At 36.0% G+C, this 18,942-nt stretch overlaps 1 protein-coding gene across 1 annotated transcript in view; it reads left to right on the plus strand.

Annotated features, from left to right (window-relative positions):
• LOC110453817 (orexin receptor type 2-like) overlaps positions 1-18,942 on the plus strand; it is a gene marked incomplete at its 5' end in the record, with an annotated part of 53,342 nt that overhangs the window by 15,930 nt on the left and 18,470 nt on the right. The window contains 2 exons of the mRNA XM_021502986.1: positions 7,047-7,246; positions 10,253-10,352. Of these exons, the coding sequence (XP_021358661.1) occupies positions 7,047-7,246; positions 10,253-10,352 (300 nt within the window). The remainder of the gene's footprint in view (positions 1-7,046; positions 7,247-10,252; positions 10,353-18,942) is intronic.

Raw genomic sequence — 18,942 nt, forward strand, 5'->3', positions numbered from 1 at the left:
TGTGTGTACAGGGTTGGGCCAAAATCTTTGATCCAAATTCATATTTTCAAAAGTTTGCAGATATAATCAAACGGCGTTTAATGATATTTACAATTTGTGAATATATATTCCAACGGAATGGTTCGGAGAAAGATCGTATGAGGCGAAAGAAAAGACAACTGTATGATCATTAGAGGCGACCAACGTATGTGAAGTCCCTTTTCTACTGTGTCCTTAACGAGATGTGAACTAGCATAAACCCTATGACCTCTTCAAACGCTAGAGTGACTAAATGCATTACATTGTTTTTTTTTCTCTCTAAAGGTCGATAATCTGAGTGGTCGATGCTTCAGCCGTTGATATAGTTTCGATTCTGCTCTAATATGTAGTTCTAATATGCCAGACATACCAAAATAAATGATAAAAATAATAATATAAAAGCATTGCAACCAGAATGTGGCAGTTTACAATTATTTCATTTTAGAGAATACAACAACAAACAGTGATTTCTTATACAATGATGTGTTCCTCATCTCGCTATGTCTATTGATTTCCGCTTGGACTACGAATATCTGATAAAATATTCATGAAAGTTTAAATATCGACGGAAAATTTATTTGTTATTATTATTAGTTTGATTCTGTTAACACTACTGTTACCAGTGCATTGAATTCGTCACGAGAACGTGATATATACACACTTCTATACCATAAAGCGAAGCGTTGCATATATTTGAGTCGTAAAAGTAGGCAATACAATCGAGAAACATTTAACTTTCATACGTTCAAGTTGCACATGTTCGCTATTGCTCTCCGCATTGTCTTGTTGCGGCCAAACTGTGTGTAGAGGAAAATAGCGATTGCTTGGGGAGGTCAACTTTTCATCTGCATGAGATAATTGGTTCTCAAGATAAGCATTCGTAGAGAATATGCCATAGCGACAGACATCAAGCACATCCATAATACAACTCATGGGAATCTTTCTGATTTTCTCTTTCATTTCGAAAGGATATTGAAAAACAGTTTTCAAAGATTGAAGAGGTTGGTTGATAGAATGAACAAATGCCATCTGCTTTTATAGCTGAGCATATGCAATTGAAAGAAATTATTGAAAGAAGATATTGAACATTGATGAGTAAAACGTACATATATACTACTTTGAGGATGATACAATAATATTAATACCTCGGCCTGATAAGGAACTAATATGATACCGAATGATAACGCAGTGAGGAGACAGTGGCAAGGGAATGCTAAAACACTAATAACAGTATATCAGTATGTATTGTTTATGTAAGAGGGTGGACCTAAGTGTCTCAAACCTGGCAATCTCTTCCAGAGAAAGCAAATTGTTTGTATAATGAAAAGCTAAAAGAATTTGTATTTAAAATATATTGAAGCCTTAAACATGTGACTTGTTGTTTACTAAATTAGACTAAGTGAAATTTCGAAAACACATATCCTCAAGATAGAAGAACGCAAGCGTGAGCATAGACAGCTCTAATATTAACATGGACCAAACAAAGACATTCCAAGAGTGGTGGTCATCTCGTTACCATAGCAACAGATTTGTTCAAACTCATCACATCAAGGACACGATAGTAATGTATAGTATGATTAAACCCGGTACAGACGGTTTGGGGCCACAAATCAGGCAGCAGCAGCACCCCCTAGAGTATTATAGCAAACCGTCCAGTCAAAGTATCGTGATTGTATCGTGTATCATGTATCAAATATGTTTATAACAAGTAGTAGTTCACAATTTAATTATCTATCAGAGAGACAATGTTTCACTAGCTGTTAAAAGAAATTAATCTCAACCTTGGACTAATAGAACCATCCCCTACCTTTAGAGTGTGCTAGAGAAATATCCAACCCGAGGGGTGATAATGTTTGGTTGTCTAACCTGAGGCTCTGCCGAGGGTTAGACATCCAAAAAATTCACCCGAGGGTTTGAGATTTCTCTGTCACACCCTCAAGGTAGGGGATGATTGTTTTTCTCCCATCCTATTATTTCAGTCACAACTCCACCGACAGTAGTGTAAACAAAAACATATTTGGGGTATGAATTTCGTCATTCTCTTTTGATGACGTCACAATTACCGGTGACGCATTTTAATGAGGTAACAATCGAACACGTGCTAATCGGTACGAGGCTATCTCACCCTAGTGGGTGACAAGCTGATCTTTCCCAGCAAAAAAGGGGGAAAAACCTGTGAAGGGTGGAAGAAATACAAATCTCACTGGGTCTACTTTTCTGAATAACGACGGAACAAAAGCTCCTTAAATAACCCGTAACAGTTAAGGATGTACACCTCTGAGAAGTCAAAAAATTCCTGTATTAAACTTTTTTTCTTATATTGATTTTTGGAAAAAGGAGATAATGACATAGTAGAAAATGCAAAAAAAACTATATGTCGGTGTGTTCGTTTTTGTGCTATGATCGGTCAAAGATACCAGTTTAACACAATATGTGATTTTAGGTGAATTTTCGGGTTTTGACCATTTGCAGAACAAATTCATACAATTTCTTCCAAGTGTGTTATCAGATATGTATGAATGTTTGTAGAATTGATAAAAATATTATTTTCTTTGAAACTATGGAAGTAAAATGTCTTAAACTTATTCATTTTACTAAGAAATGCGATTTTAGTTACCCCTACCCCTTATTTTTTTAATGAAAAAATGCACATTTTTCACCATTTTTTGCCGATTAAACACTTGATATAAAAAAAATCTGTAATAAACTTTTTTTAGTATTCAATGAATCAAAAAAAATGTGTTTCTCTTTCTAAAACAGCCACAAAAATAGGGGGTCGGTGTGCTTCTTTTTTTGTCCCATTATTATTTGTGTTATTTTTCACCTTTTTCGGGGTCAAAAATCAAAAGTGCTTCAGTTACCCTAATATGTAAAAAAAAAATATCAATAATATATAACTTTCCACTTTTTTGCATTTTATTTTAATCATATTGAACATTATAAAGTTGTACAGCAAAATTGAACCTGCTACAATAAAAAATGGAGACGCAATGACAATTTAAGTGATCAATCTAGTGTCAAAAAAGGTGAATTTTGGCCCTTTGTGAAGCGCAAGAAATTCACATAAATACACTTTTTTAAAATGGCCGCCAAATTGGTCATTTTTTAAAAATTCTTATAAAAAATGTTCTACACACAACAGACATCTAGTTTTTTACATGTTTTTCAGATGTGTGTTTGCTATTATACCTATTATAATTTGTTAAATATTACAAAAACCCATTACACCAGATCAAAACGAGACTTGAACGTGACTGAAACCTCAGAAGAGTACATCCTTAACCGAATACAATTATTTAGGGACACCGGTGTTGTTTCGTTTTAAAATAACTAACTTACGTCACACTTCCATAACTTTAATACAAAAACAAATGCCTTACCCTCACCAATAGGCAAATCATACAATAATACACAATAGTGACAATATACCTTACACTTGACTCCCTCAGACTTGACTCCCTTTTTTCGCCACCTTTGAGAATCGAAGCAAAATTCTTGGGAGAGAGGGTGGTCTGAACTCACGCCTGATTTCAACCAGTAGTATCGACTCTGCGCCATAACCAGTTATCCCGGTCACCGAGGCATCCTTAATACAATGTCTCTTGCTTTTCTGGGACTTCAACTCCTGCTTATTGAAAAAAAAATCAAATATTTTGAATGTCACGCTTACAAGTTGAGACTCCTGTTTAGAATGAAAGAAAAAGCATTGAGCAAAGGGGCCAACAAAACACTACTTGTAATCTTGTTTAAGCCTGGTTGAGATTTATTAAATCTATCTTTTGAAATCAGACGTGTTTCTTTACATGAATATCAAATTTTGTATTTTAATTATAAATGTAGAATTTTCATATTCATTTTTTGTTGTACCTAATTTCTGTTTTATTAGTATGAATTAACATTTCAGTTATGGAAATTGAAACTTTGCGTTTTAGCTGAGGGCATTCAGATTATATGTTTGCCTATAGGAATTCATACTTCGTGTTTCAGCTTAGGGATTCCAATCTTTATGGTTTAGATGTTGTAATTCAGTCTTTATATTTTGGCTGTAAGCATTTGGAATTCATGTTTTAACTAAATGAATAAAGATTTTGTGTTTTAGCTTCAGGATTTCAAACTTAGAGTTTTGGCTGTTGTAATTCTGTCTTTGTGTCTTGGCTGTTGTAATTCTGTCTTTGTGTTTTAGCTGTAGGACATTTGAAATTCATGCTTGAGCTATGTGAATTAAGATTTCGTGTTTAAGCTGTATTAATGAAGATTTTGTGTTCTAGCTACAGGAACTCAAATTTCGTGTTTAAGCTACAGGAACGCGAAATTCGTATTTAACACTATAAATTCAGATTTCATGTTCAGCTATAAGAACTCAGATTTTGTGTTAAGCTATAGGAATTCAGATTTCGTGATTAGCTATAGGAATTCAGATTACGTGTTTAGCTATAGGAATTCAGATTGCGTGTTTAGCTATAGGAATTCAGATTGCGTATTGAGCTATAGGAATTCAGATTACGTGATTAGCTATAGGAATTCAGATTACGTGTTTAGCTATAGGAATTCAGATTACGTGTTTAGCTATAGGAATTCAGATTACGTGTTTAGCTATAGGAATTCAGATTTTCTATTAATTAATTACATTGCAGCTACACGACAATTCATCAAGGTAACATAACCAGAACGATTTCTATCATTTTATACTTTTAGAACCGAACTCAATTTCCTACAGAGACAGCATGATATCAGGCCAAGTTACTTTTTATGAATACGTTGGATTACCCAATCTTATGCCATGAAAACAATATGCAATGGAACCAGCGATAGTATTTATCTAAAGAGTTTAATATTGGACGACCAGGAGTCAGAAATTGTAGAAGGTGTAACCAAGAGTTAATTGTTTGATTTATCACTCCATCTAAATTCTTATCAAATTTGAGAAAATTTAATTGAAAATCGTAGACAGAAATTATTTTGAAGCATTTATAGATACCACGAGTTGACGGGGAACGAAATATTGCCCGTAGATTGGATTAATGTGTCAGGTTCTAGATATCGTCTCTAAATGGACCACCCAAATTGCATTATTTTGTTCCATGTTTCCAATCAAATAACTTTGTGGATTCCTTTAAGAGTCCTGGTGTGGGTGCAGGCTGTACAAGGCGGCACGTGATTGCGACAGCTGACGGCGCTAACCCAACATTTGTCACATTTTCCTGGCCAATAACACCGAGTGGCACCTTGCTTTTTCACTCTAGATTTGTCCATCGCTATTAGATATTGCATTACTGGAACTGACATGCCCCAGCAGTATTAACCGTGGTTAAGTTACATATCAATGAGCCAGACTATCGCGAGTATTAATGGCAAAAACCAAAATTTGTAGTTTTAGATGATGACCCTGATGTCATAAACATTGAAAACATGCGTGGTTTTCTATCTGATGTCCTTCACTGGAACACGAATTGTCTACAACTCATCGTACTTGTTCGTGTACAGATGATTTATTACTCTTCAGTGTTCTCTTTTTACACAGAATTTAAATGCAACTATTGCATACAACAACGTTGAATCTCATCAATGTGTTTATTGACTACCCATACCGTGGTTGCATTCAGAATATTGTCTCCTGCTTTCTGTGAATCACTACATCATGAACAAAATATATTAATATATAAATGAAATGACAACGGTGACATAAATAATGTGGAAATAACTTATATATAATGAATAGGCCATCTTCTTTCAATACAGAACTGCTACCCTTCATTTTTTTTTTATAAAATATTTATGTGTAGCGTCGCTATGATTGCGATAAAGGGCTGGTATATGTATTTGTTAATAGATCACTTGTTGTTATTGTAATGTGTGTTTGTTGAAACTCCTGTGGTAACTGTCATGTGTGATTGTTGTTGAAACTCCTTTGGTAACTGTCATGTGTGATTGTTGTTGAAACTCCTGTGATAACTGTCATGTGTGATTGTTGTTGAAACTTCTGTGGTAATTGTAGTGCGTGTTTGTTGTTTAAACTCCTATGTGTGTTTGTCGTTTAAAATCATGTGATAACTGTAATATTTGTTTGTTGTTGAAACACCTGTGGTAACTGTCACGTGGGTTTGTCGTTTTGGTCTCCTTTGGTGACTGTAATGTGTGTTTCGTGTTTAAAAACTCCTGTGGTAACTGTTGTGTGTGATTGTTGTTGAAACTCCTGTGGTAACTGTCGTGTGTGATTGTTGTTGAAACTCATGTGGTAACTGTCATGTGTGATTGTTGTTGAAACTCCTGTGATAACTGTCATGTGTGATTGTTGTTGAAACTTCTGTGGTAACTGTCATGTGTGATTGTTGTTGAAACTCCTATGTGTGTTTGTCGTTTAAAATCATGTGATAACTGTAATATTTGTTTGTTGTTGAAACACCTGTGGTAACTATCACGTGGGTTTGTCGTTTTGGTCTCCTTTGGTGACTGTAATGTGTGTTTAGTGTTTAAAAACTCATGTGGAAACTGTAATGTGTGTTTGTTGTTGAAACACCTGTGGTAACTGTAATGTGTGTTTATGATAAAACACATGTGGTAACTGTAATGTGTGTTTATGATGAAACACCTGTTATAACTGTAATGTCTTGTTCTTATTTAAACACCTGTTATAACTGTAATGTGTTATTGTTATTTTAACGCCTGTTATAACTGTAATGTGTGTGTGTTGTTGAAACACATGTGGTAACTGTAATGTGTGTTTATGATGAAACACCTGTTATAACTGTAATGTTTTGTTGTTATTTAAACACCTGTTATAACTGTAATGTGTTATTGTTATTTTAACGCCTGCTATAACTGTAATGTGTGTTTGTTGTTGAACGCCTGCGATAAATGTAATATGTGTGTTTGATGAAGCACATGTGGTAACTGTTTTTTGTAGTTGTTGTTTGAATGCCTGAGATGGTGATTTCTTTTGTCCTTGATGATGTTGGAATACCGATGACCTTCTTTTGTGAATGTTGATCTATGATGAACTATACAGGAAAACTAGTCTTGGGTTTCAGGAACACATGGAGATTCAAGGAATACACAGAAAGGCAACCTGGTGTAAGAAAAACTTCCAATCTTTGGGACTTTCTATCCTATACGAGGTATTCATGTTGCTGGTCATATTTATCATCCCCGTCATAGTCATGTCCTTCGCTTACATCAACATCTGTAAGGAGCTCTGGAATATCGCCTCCCAACAACACTGTCCCTGTCCGTAAGTATACTTAACATTCTTTGTGCATATGTAGGTAAACAGCAATTCTGACACTGTCTGTAAGCATCCAACAGCAATGACACTGTCTGTAAGCATCTAACAACAATGACACTGTCTGTAAGCTCCAACAACAATGACACTGTCTGTAAGCATTCAACAACAATGACACTGTCTGTAAGCATTTAACAACAATGACACTGTCTGTAAGCATCTAACAACAATGACACTGTCTGTAAGCTCCAACAACAATGACACTGTCTGTAAGCATCCAACAACAGTGACCATGTTTATAAGCATCCAACAACAATAACACTGTCTGTAAGCATCAAACAACAATGACACTGTCTGTAAGCATCTAATAGCAATGACCATGTGTGTAAGAATCTAATAACAATAACACTGTCTGTAAGCATCCAACAACAATGACACTGTCTGTAAGCATTTAACAACAATGACCCTGTCTGTAAGCATCTAACAACAATGACACTGTCTGTAAGCATTCAACAACAATGACCATGGGTGTAAGAATCTAATAACAATAACACTGTCTGTAAGCATCAAACAACAGTGACCATGTTTATAAGCATCCAACAACAATAACACTGTCTGTAAGCATCAAACAACAATGACACTGTCTGTAAGCATCTAATAACAATGACACTGTCTGTAAGCATCTAACAACAATTACACTGTCTGTAAGCATCTAATAGCAATGACCATGTGTGTAAGAATCTAATAACAATAACACTGTCTGTAAGCATCAAACAACAATGACACTGTCTGTAAGCATCTAATAACAATGACACTGTCTGTAAGCATCTTACAACAATGACACTGTCTGTAAGCATCGAATAACAATGACCATGTGTGTAAGAATCCAACAACAATGACACTGTCTGTAAGCATCTAATAGCAATGACCATGTGTGTAAGAATCTAATAACAATAACACTGTCTGTAAGCATCAAACAACAGTGACCATGTTTATAAGCATCCAACAACAATAACACTGGCTGTAAGCATCCAACAACAGTGACCATGTTTATAAGCATCCAACAACAATAACACTGTCTGTAAGCATCAAACAACAGTGACCATGTTTATAAGCATCCAATAACAATGACACTGTCTGTAAGCATGTAACAACAATGACACTGTCTGTAAGAATTCAACAACAACGACACTGTCTGTAAGCATTTAACAACAATGACCCTGTCTGTAAGCATCTAACAACAATGACACTGTCTGTAAGCTCTAACAACAATGACACTGTCTGTAAGCATCAAACAACAGTGACCATGTTTATAAGCATCCAATAACAATGACACTGTCTGTAAGCATGTAACAACAATGACACTGTCTGTAAGTATACAAGAAAGGTTACCCGGTTTGCAAATGTGTAATCTTATTCGAGAAAATGTTAATATGTAAGATTTGTCCGTGACGTCACTGTATTTCGAAAAGATAGTGTCCATAACGTTACTGTGTGACTGACAGATTATAATTTAACGTTAGAGTGTTCCTGGCAGTGTATGTCCATGACGTTACTTTATTCCAATCAAACTGCATCTGTGACGTAATAGGGTTCCTTAAATATTGCATTTATCCTGGTTGTCCACCACATCATTGTACTATGATGAATTTGTATGTAAGACATCACTATGCTCCTGGCAGATCGCGTCTTCAACAGTCGACACGTTTCCGTAAAAAAACAATCGGAATAAATAAAAGACATGTTGGGGCAACGTTTTGATCACATTACATGAATGCAAAGAGATAGCAGCATTCGAGAAGTCGAAGAGTATAACCCAGATTGTTTGATAATATCAGTGGTAAGAATGCCTTTGAAACTGACATTCCAGGAATTGTTTTGTATGTCAAATGATTCGATTTAAGCTTTGGCAGAGAATTTTGCTTACCGTGTCTTTAATTCATAATTTAGATTTTCTGTCTTTTTGAAGAACCATACTTACAGCTGGAATATCAGATTTCATCAATATTTTGTTTTGTTTAATGATGTTATTCAAACGAGAAATTATATATCTACTGATATGGAGAATAAAAATCAGAACCACGTATATCTGTAAAGTATTTACTCTTTAATTATCTATCATCAGACGCTTTACACTTAGCTACACATCGATGTCAGATATGACGTCATTCATAAAAGGAATAATGTATATTGCAACGTTATAAAGAGAGGGAAATAAGTATCATTACAAAAGTCTATTCAATGTCAAAACTTCTGTCTTTGTGTAAAGCGTCCGAAGATATTATCATTGAAAGCGTTAATGTTTTGCAGATATACGTGTTTCTGATTTTATAATTTTTCATATATCTTTCTGAAAATGAAAACATAAAACAGTTAAGTATATATTTATAAATTTGTACATATATTTTCCTTATTTTTTTGCCGATTTGCATTATACCGCATTACTTCGAAATTTATTGCTGAATTGTCCAAATAGAGCAGTAACAATTCGCTTACCTCAGATTCTTTTTTTAGGGTGTGTGATTTGTGTTTATGATGTCATAGTATTCCTGACGGATATAAGCTATGACGTCAATATATTCCTGACAGATTTAACTCGTTCTTCTCGTTGGGGTGCTACTTTTTCACGGGAGAACCATTCCAGTTGATTAAATTATGTTTTTGCGTGATTGCGTTTGAATGACTTCATGTAGTGCTGGCTTATAAATCTTAATGTGTCCATTGAATCAATATGAGATGTATTAAATTTTCGCTCTTTACCGGATTATAAATTGTTCTTTAGCGATCATTTGAAAACAAACCTTTTAGCGAATCTCTTAAATCGTTACTACGATTTTCTAAGCGTACCTATCGATGCCTGACCAGTAAAACTGTGGTGATTATATTTTATATGTGGCCATTCTCTTTGCGTGTTTACTGCACGGCTGCATGACTTTCTGATTTACGGCGACAAGCGCTATTACCATTGGGGACGTAAGACCAACACCCTGATTGATTACTTTGTTGTTCCTTTAGATCAAAAGGCGAACTAAGCAAGACCAATTCCGGCTGCAGTGAGATGGTTACTGTAACAACACCAAGAAAGTCGAAAGACGATAACAAAAGCAAGAAACAGGTACATTTTGCTTCGTTTCCCTCCTTAAACAAAACGAATCTGCCTTTTCTGAGAAAATCAGCTGAATCGGTCTGTATCATGTCATACAGTTATCTGCGCGTCATTTGTGTAATTGTACTACCATTTTTCTGTGCATTCTACGTTGTCAAATTTCACTATTCCCCACTGGTTAGTTTTTTTTATATTACGGGTCAACTTTCTGTATTCCCTTAAACTTTTTGTACTAGAATGTTTATTTTTAGCATTGATGTTTCTTAGGACAGGTACATTATAAGAATGCAGCGCAGTCAAAACAGAAAACAAAGCCTTTTTTAATATTTTGACATGTGATAAACTTAACTTCATGCTAAAGCTTTCCCTTAATTTTATGAACTGACTATCATCCAAATCTTTAATATTTGTTCTACGATATATGCTGATGTTTGACAAAGGGGTTCACGAGGGATCAATATCTAATGTAACATATCATAAAATAAAAATATTCTTTTTAATATCACATTTGGAATCCTTTCCTAAGGAAAAAAAATATCCAGTTTTCTTGATTTGGATTTTAAAAATCTGTTTTGAACATATCGCAAGTAATGATGCTCTCAATAAGCTCTTATATAGCCCGTATAGAAATATCTGCTGTCTGCCGAGTTTGGTATGCTTAGGCTCGAACTGGCTGTTCGTAATTGATTGTGTGTATACCTTTTCTGTTGTGTGAACGACGTTTCTTGTGGTTAAATCCTTTATAAATTACTTTGATACTTTAAGTTAAATAATACATCTTAAAAGACCGACATCCTAAAACCCCTTTTTGTGAATCGATTTCCTTTCGCTCAGTCTAATTTCAAATTCAATTTCCGTCTGGCGGTATAATAGTAATCTGTATCAGCATATGTGTGAAATACGAATCAAACTTGTATGTTGATAAACAGAAATAATCACAAACCAATCATGATAAATTGTGATACTAAATTAAATGCCCATATCATTTACTGAAGTGTGTGTTAGGGGGGTCATCTTTCGTAAATGTACTTTGTCTATGGTGTATATTTAAGAGTATAAGCAAGCGTACATGTACTTTGTCTATTCTGTATATTTAAGAGATTAAGCAAAATACATTTACTTTGGTTTAGGGAAATAAGCAGGCGTGCATGTACTTTGTCTTTTGGTTTAGGGAAATAAGCAGGCGTGCATGTACTTTGTCTATTCTGTATATTTAAGAGATTAAGCAAAATCCATTTACTTTGGTTTAGGGAAATAAGCAGGCGTGCATGTACTTTGTCTATTCTGTATATTTAAGAGATTAAGCAAAATCCATTTACTTTGGTTTAGGGAAATAAGCAGGCGTGCATGTACTTTGTCAATGGTGAATATCAAGGTGAATAAGCACGTGTAGATTTATTTTGAGAAATAATCAAATGGCTTGTAATCAACTATGAACTCTCTTTTAGATGTTGTGATGGGTAACATTTTTTACAGTTTATAAATTGTAATATATTATAACATTAAAAATTGCATAAACGATTGAGTTTATAAATGCACGTTACCGAAATCTAAAGAATTCAGCTAGTTCACCCTTCGTTTATTTATAAATGCCTAGGGCAATAACCTTATAGTCATGTTTATATTTGTTTTGCCATCCGTCGTTTTCCAAAACATAAGTAACAAGTGAATAAACAGTTTGTGTGGTTTGACATATGTGTACAAACGACTACAGGCTCCATAGAAAATGTCAGCGCATCATGTATTTGACAATTTGACGAAACTCAAGCGTTTAACATCATAAACAAATATCATAAAATGTTATTACTACTAAATAGTTGACAAAACTTGTCCGTTGGTTATATTTCTTTGTGTGAAAGCGTGCATCTTTGTAGTTGTCTATGTCTGCAGTCTTACTCGGTGATTACAATTGTAAGTAAACTAATGATATCAGGAAACAGAAGATTACCAAGATTTATTGTCGCAGTTTCGGTTGTTTTACTGTTCTAGTTATCGTGATATACAGGATATGGTTGATGACACTGTAGTAACATTGTAATAGCATTTTAATAAAAGTTCGGTATACAGGTATTTATATTAATGATTTCCACAGACCTTTTCAACCTCCAGTTATCTAATAAACATTACCAAACTTGTGTACGCAGTGAAGTTATAACTATCATTAACGATAACTGTTCCGGGCCCAGAGCCGCTCCTACCACAAAAGGCAATCTCCAAATTAGAATATTGCAAAAAAGCTTAAGCGATATTGGATATAGATTAAACCAGGAAACCCAAACTTTTAACGAGGATTGCCGCTTCATCCACTGGGAATTACATGTGTTTTAACATCAGAACACAACACACAATGAGTCGTAACATTATTGTGATTAAAACAATCCAAGCATAGCATGTCGATTGTAACATTTCGTTTATCGTTACAAATAGTTATATTCAGATAATAACTCTCCGTTATTAAGACGAATAACGGTATATACATTCATCAGTGCGCACCACGTCCTATCACGCGATAAGTCAGGAACATCAGATATACGGATGACGTTAGTTGTAACTACAATACACAGTAGACCTTGATTTGTCATTCACGAACAGCGCTGTCAATCAAGCAAAGCAAGACATCAGTACTTTTCATAGATATATTGGTAAACATTCGGTCAAATCACATGTGGGCGGGCTGATTACTCCTACCTTTTCACGGGCAAACAAGAATTATTCATAAAAGAGTATATATCTTGTTCGAGGCTTCCTGATCAGCAATTGTTTAAGAGCTAGCTAAATGAACAGATTTGTTCCTTAATTTTTTCCACATGAACAATGAACAAGTTTTGAGGACGTTGGATTGATAAAGCAGTATATACTCGTAACCTATATGATGGGTTTCTGTATATACCTGTAAACTATGTTTGTCCATCATGATTAAAGCTATTGCAATTGTATATGCATATTTAAGGATTTTATCAACTGAAACATATTCATATACAAACTTGCAAAAGAATAAAGTCCTCGGATGTAGATTTATTAAATATTGTACTGATTCGTTATAAAATGTAGGTCCTTCTTTTGTAAATATCAATGAAGATGAACTTGACCTTCCTGGAATGACTATCCCATAGATTGTGTTGTTTAGAAATAGAAAACAATTTCAGACAATGTAGTAACATTTCGAAAATGAGCAGTCCTTGGGGATTATCCCATGATTCTTGAATTGCCAAAATACCAATGACTTACTTGTGCAATAAATGCCGCCGACACTTAAGGCACAGCGATGTTTAGGGTTCCAACTAATATTTAATGTTTGATTGGCTTAAAACTTAAGTTTCTTGATGTTTTAACTACAGCGTTAACTGATATCGAAACAACACGGTTCATTTAAATAAACAAGTACGAACATTAATTTTAAGTTCTTACAATGCCATTTTAACTATATATTTCATTAGCTAACAGAAAATGCATTTGCATGCAACTTATTTATGCGATTCCAAATTCTGACAATAAACAAAGGAAATCTTCATCTTCATTATTAATTCACACAGGTGAATTTTAAAATTGGCGTGGAATGTTTCAGAATATGTATTTTGTCTGAGAGATTTGTTTGCAAAGATTAACACTCGAGAACTTCTCTGTATCAAAGTCGTTAATGCGTGGAAGCGTAAAACGACTCCCATTGCTGTTTAAAAGTTTAAAGTAACTTTTGCTTTAGTTTATTTACAAAGTTGTTTACATATTTATTAATTTAAAAATCCAGCAGTTCTAATTCTTTGTTGGCTGAGCATTTACTACCCAGTTTTCACGAATTCGGTTTTGCAACACATACTTGTATTTGAAGCCGTAATGACCCTTTGAAATGCAAATAATTGGAGAGGCTGATTTACACAAATGCTTTCTTTTTTCAAATTGAAAAGCACCATAACAGTTTATGTAGACCGTATAACTAAGCATATTTCTACAAAAGTTAGATTGAGCTTATCACTGTCAGTAGCTTTATGGAAACCCCATACTTCGCTAGCAAGAAAGATCCACTTCTCACATAAGCATAAAAAATAAAGACAATAGAGTAAAAAACAAATAGCGTAGAGAAGCCATTTTTGCAAGTTGTGTTTTTTTCTGCTCGGTGAGAGATTCAATATTACTATATATAGACTTGATCGCCTACATGCTTTTTCCGAAGACGCCAATCTTACCTGTTTTGTACTACAATTTAGGTCTGTCCATATAATCAAACGCCTTCTGAACGTCTACGGGGCAACTGTATATAATAAAGTGTAAAGCGAAAATTGCATCAACGATGCCCTCACGAGAGCGAAAATCCGTTTGAGCGTCAGATGTCAGATGTAATATCGTTCTCATCAGACCATTTTATCAACCTACTATTAAGTTTATTAGAAAATAATTTCACCATAGGGTATAAAATAATATTGCATTGCATCATATTTATCATCTGGTCAGTCATGCCCCCCCCTACCTACAGAAAGAAAGAAAACAATATTAATATTGGTTATAGCTCTTGGGGAGGTGGGTTAAAATACTATTGAACATTGAACAGTTTGTGGATTACAGTAAAAGAACATGTGTCTACTGTGTCTACAGCTTCGGTAAAAAATAATTGAGAATCTAGTCAGAAATGAAATAATATTCCCTTTTCAATTTCCATCTTTCAGTTTCAATTTCAAACAATTAGATTTCACGTTTCCTGTAATTGAAAAATACATAATCATTATACACACAATTATCTTTTTTTAACAGATGTTTGAACCAGCTAGAGTTATCTAACATATTACACTGTGCTTTTTATATACGATCGTTTCAATATTCCAAATATAAATACAATCTTAAGCAGAAATCCAATATATTAAATGTAGTCACAGTGGAACAATAATGATAATTATTAGGGCGTTTACATAAAAGTGAACCAATATTTGCCACAAAATACATCTGGTTTTTCAAATTGCTTTGTGGGAAGTGCTTTTATTCATCCCAAGTAACAAAATTGGTCTAACAGTTTGAAAAACAAGTAAGGAAAACAACTTTTATTCTGATATCAGTTGATAAATCATTTCTTTCAACCCTAAAATAATTATTGTCAAGATGCGTTCGCCACAGGTTATAGATTTGAACGATTTAATGATACACAGATAAGTTCTCGAGTTCTTAAATACTATATTGAGTAGTAGCATACAACCCTAAAAATGCAAAATTATCGAAAATAGCATCACTTGTATCATCTTGTTACATAAAATGTATGAACCTACTACTAAAGTCTCAAACCATTTAGAGTTTGCCTTTCAGAGAGAATGCAGTAAAAAAAAAAAACTGGTTTGTGGAATAAGTCACTGTTATAAAGTTCCTTATACGTTCTTCTATCTGTCGAAATGTAAAGGGAACAGAATACACAACATGACATTGCTGATAGCTTCTAATTCTGGGATGGGCNTGGTCGTATGTCTAGGATGGGTGTATGTCTAGGATGGTTGTATGTCTAGGATGGTAGGATTGGTGAATGTCTAGGATGGGTGTATGTCTACGATGGTAGGATGGAAGTATGTCTAGGTTAGTTGTTTGTATAGGATGGTAGGATGGGTGTTTGTCTAGGATGGAAGGATGTTTGTATGTCTAGTATGGTAGGATGGGTGTAAGTCTAAGATGAGTGTATGTCTAGGATGGGTGTATGTCTAGGATGTTTGTATGTCTAGGATGGTAGGATGGGTATATGTCTAGGATGGTAGGATGGGTGTATGTCTAGAATGGGTGTATGTCTAGGATGGGTGTATGATCTAGGATGGTTGTATGTCTAGGATGGAAGGATGGGTGAATGTCTAGGTAGGATGGTTGTATGTCTAGGATGGGTGTATGTCTACGATGGTAGGATGGAAGTATGTCTAGGTTAGTTGTTTGTATAGGATGGTGGGATGGGTGTTTGTCTAGGATGGAAGGATGTTTGTATGTCTACTATGGTAGGATGGGTGTAAGTCTAAGATGAGTGTATGTCTAGGATTGGTGTATGTGCAGGATAGGTGTATCTAGGATGTTTGTATGCCTAGGATGGTAGGATGGGTGTATATCTCGGATGGGGGTATGTCTAGGATGGATGTATGTCTAGGATGTTTGTATGTCTAGGATGGTAGGATGGGTATATGTCTAGGATGGTAGGATGGGTGTATGTCTAGGACGGGTGTATGTCTAGGATGGTAAGATGGGTGTATGTCTAGGATAGGTTTCTGTCTAGGATGGTAGGATGGGTGTATATCTCAGGGGGGGGAATGTCTAGGATAGGTGTATGTCTATGTAGTAGGATGGGTGTATGACTAGGATGGGTGTATGTCTAGGATGGGTGTATGTCTAGGATGGTCGTATGTCTAGGATGGGTGTATGTCTAGGATGGTTGTATGTCTAGGATGGTAGGATGGGTGTATGTCTAGGATGGGTGTTTGTCTAGGATGGGTGTATGTCTAGGATGGGTGTATGTCTACGATGGTAGGATGGAAGTATGTCTAGGTTAGTTGTTTGTATAGGATAGTAGGATGGGTGTTTGTCTAGGATGGAAGGATGTTTGTATGTCTAGTATGGTAGGATGGGTGTAAGTCTAAGATGGGTGTATGTCTAGGATGGGTGTATGTCTAGGATGTTTGTATGTCTAGGATGGTAGGATGGGTGTATGTCTAGGATGGGTGTATGTCTAGGATGGGTTTATGTCTAGGATGGTAGGATGGGTGAATGTCTAGGATAGTAGGATGGGTGTATGTGTAGGATGGTAGGATGGGTGTATGTCTAGGATAGTAGGATGGGTGTATGTGTAGGATGGTAGGATGGGTGTATGTCTAGGATAGTAGGATGGGTGTATGTGTAGGATGGTAGGATGGGTGTATGTCTAGGATGGTAGGACGGGTGTATATCTAGGATGGTAGGATGGGTGTATGGCTTGGATGGTAGGATGGGTGTATGTCTAGGATGGGTGTATGTCTAGGATGAGTGTATGTCTAGGATGGAAAGATGGGTGCATGTCTAGGATGGGTGTAGGTCTAGGAAGGTAGGATGGGTGTATGTCTAGGATGAGTGTATGTCTAGGATGGGTGTATGTTTAGGATGGGTGTATGTTTAGGATGGGTGTATGTCTAGGATGGTAGGATTGGTGTATGTGCAGGATGGGTGTATGTCTAGGATGGGTGTATGTCTAGGATGGGTGTATGTCTAGGATGGTAGGATGAATGCATGTCTAGGATTGGTGTATATCTAGGATGGTAGGATGGGTGTATGTCTAGGATGGGTGTATGTCTAGGATGGGTGTATGTATAGGATGGGTGTATGTCTAGGATGTTAGGATGGGTGCATGTCTAGGATGGGTGTATGTCTAGGATGGTAGGATGGGTGTATGTCTAGGATGGATGTTTGTCTAGGATGGGTGTATGTCTAGGATGTTAGGATGGGTGCATGTCTAGGATGGGGGCATGTCTAGGATTAGTGTATGTCTAGGATAGTAGGATGGGTGTATATCTAGGATGGTTGGATGTCTAGGTGGGTAGGATGGGGGTATGTATAGGATGGGGGTATGTCTAGGATGGTGTATAGTATGGGTGTATGTATGGGATGGGTGTATGTCCAGGATGGTAGGATGGGTGTATGTCTAGGATGGATGTATGTCTAGGATGGGTGTATGTATAGGATGGGTGTATGTATAGGATGGGTGTATGTCTAATATGGGTGTATGTTGTCTAGGATGGTAGGATGGGTGTATGTCTAGGACGGGTGTATGTCTAGGATGGTAAGATGGGCGTATGTGTAGGATGGTAGGATGGGTGTTTATCTAAGGTGGGTGAATGTCTAGGATGGGTGTATGTCCAGGATGGGTGTATGTCTAGGATGGTAGGATGGGTGTATGTCTAGGATGGTAAGATGGGTGTATGTCTAGGATAGGTTTCTGTCTAGGATGGTAGGATGGGTGTATGTCTAGGATGGTAAGATGGGTGTATGTCTAGGATAGGTTTCTGTCTAGGATGGTAGGATGGGTGTATGAATAGGTAGGATTGGTGTATGTCTAGGATGGGTGTACGTCTGGGATGGGTGTATGTCTAGGATGGTAGGATGGTGTATATCTAGCATGGTAGGATGGGTGTATGTCTAAGATGGTAGGACGGCTGTATATCTAGGATGGTAGGATGGGTGTATGGCTTGGATGGTAGGATGGGTGTTATCTAGGATGGGTGTATGTCTAGGATGAGTGTATGTCTAGGATGGAAGGATGGGTGAATGTCTAGGATGGGTGTATGTCTATGATGGTAGAATGGGTGTATGTCTAGGATGGATGTATGTCTAGGATGGGTGTATGTTTAGGATGGGTGTATGTTTAGGATGGGTGTATGTCTAGGATGGTAGGATTGGTGTATGTGCAGGATAGGTGTATGTCTAGGATGCTAGGATGGGTGTATGTTATGTGTAGGATGGTATCTAGGATGGGTGTATGTCTAGGATGTTTGTATGTCTAGGATGTTTTTATGTCTAGGATGGTAGGATGGGTGTATGTCTAGGATTGGTGTATGTGCAGGATAGGTGTATGTCTAGGATGGTAGGATGGGTGTAAGTCTAGGATGGGTGTATGTCTAGGATG

The sequence above is a fragment of the Mizuhopecten yessoensis genome, unplaced genomic scaffold (assembly GCF_002113885.1).
Source record: "Mizuhopecten yessoensis strain PY_sf001 unplaced genomic scaffold, ASM211388v2 scaffold7513, whole genome shotgun sequence".
Taxonomy (NCBI): domain Eukaryota; kingdom Metazoa; phylum Mollusca; class Bivalvia; order Pectinida; family Pectinidae; genus Mizuhopecten; species Mizuhopecten yessoensis.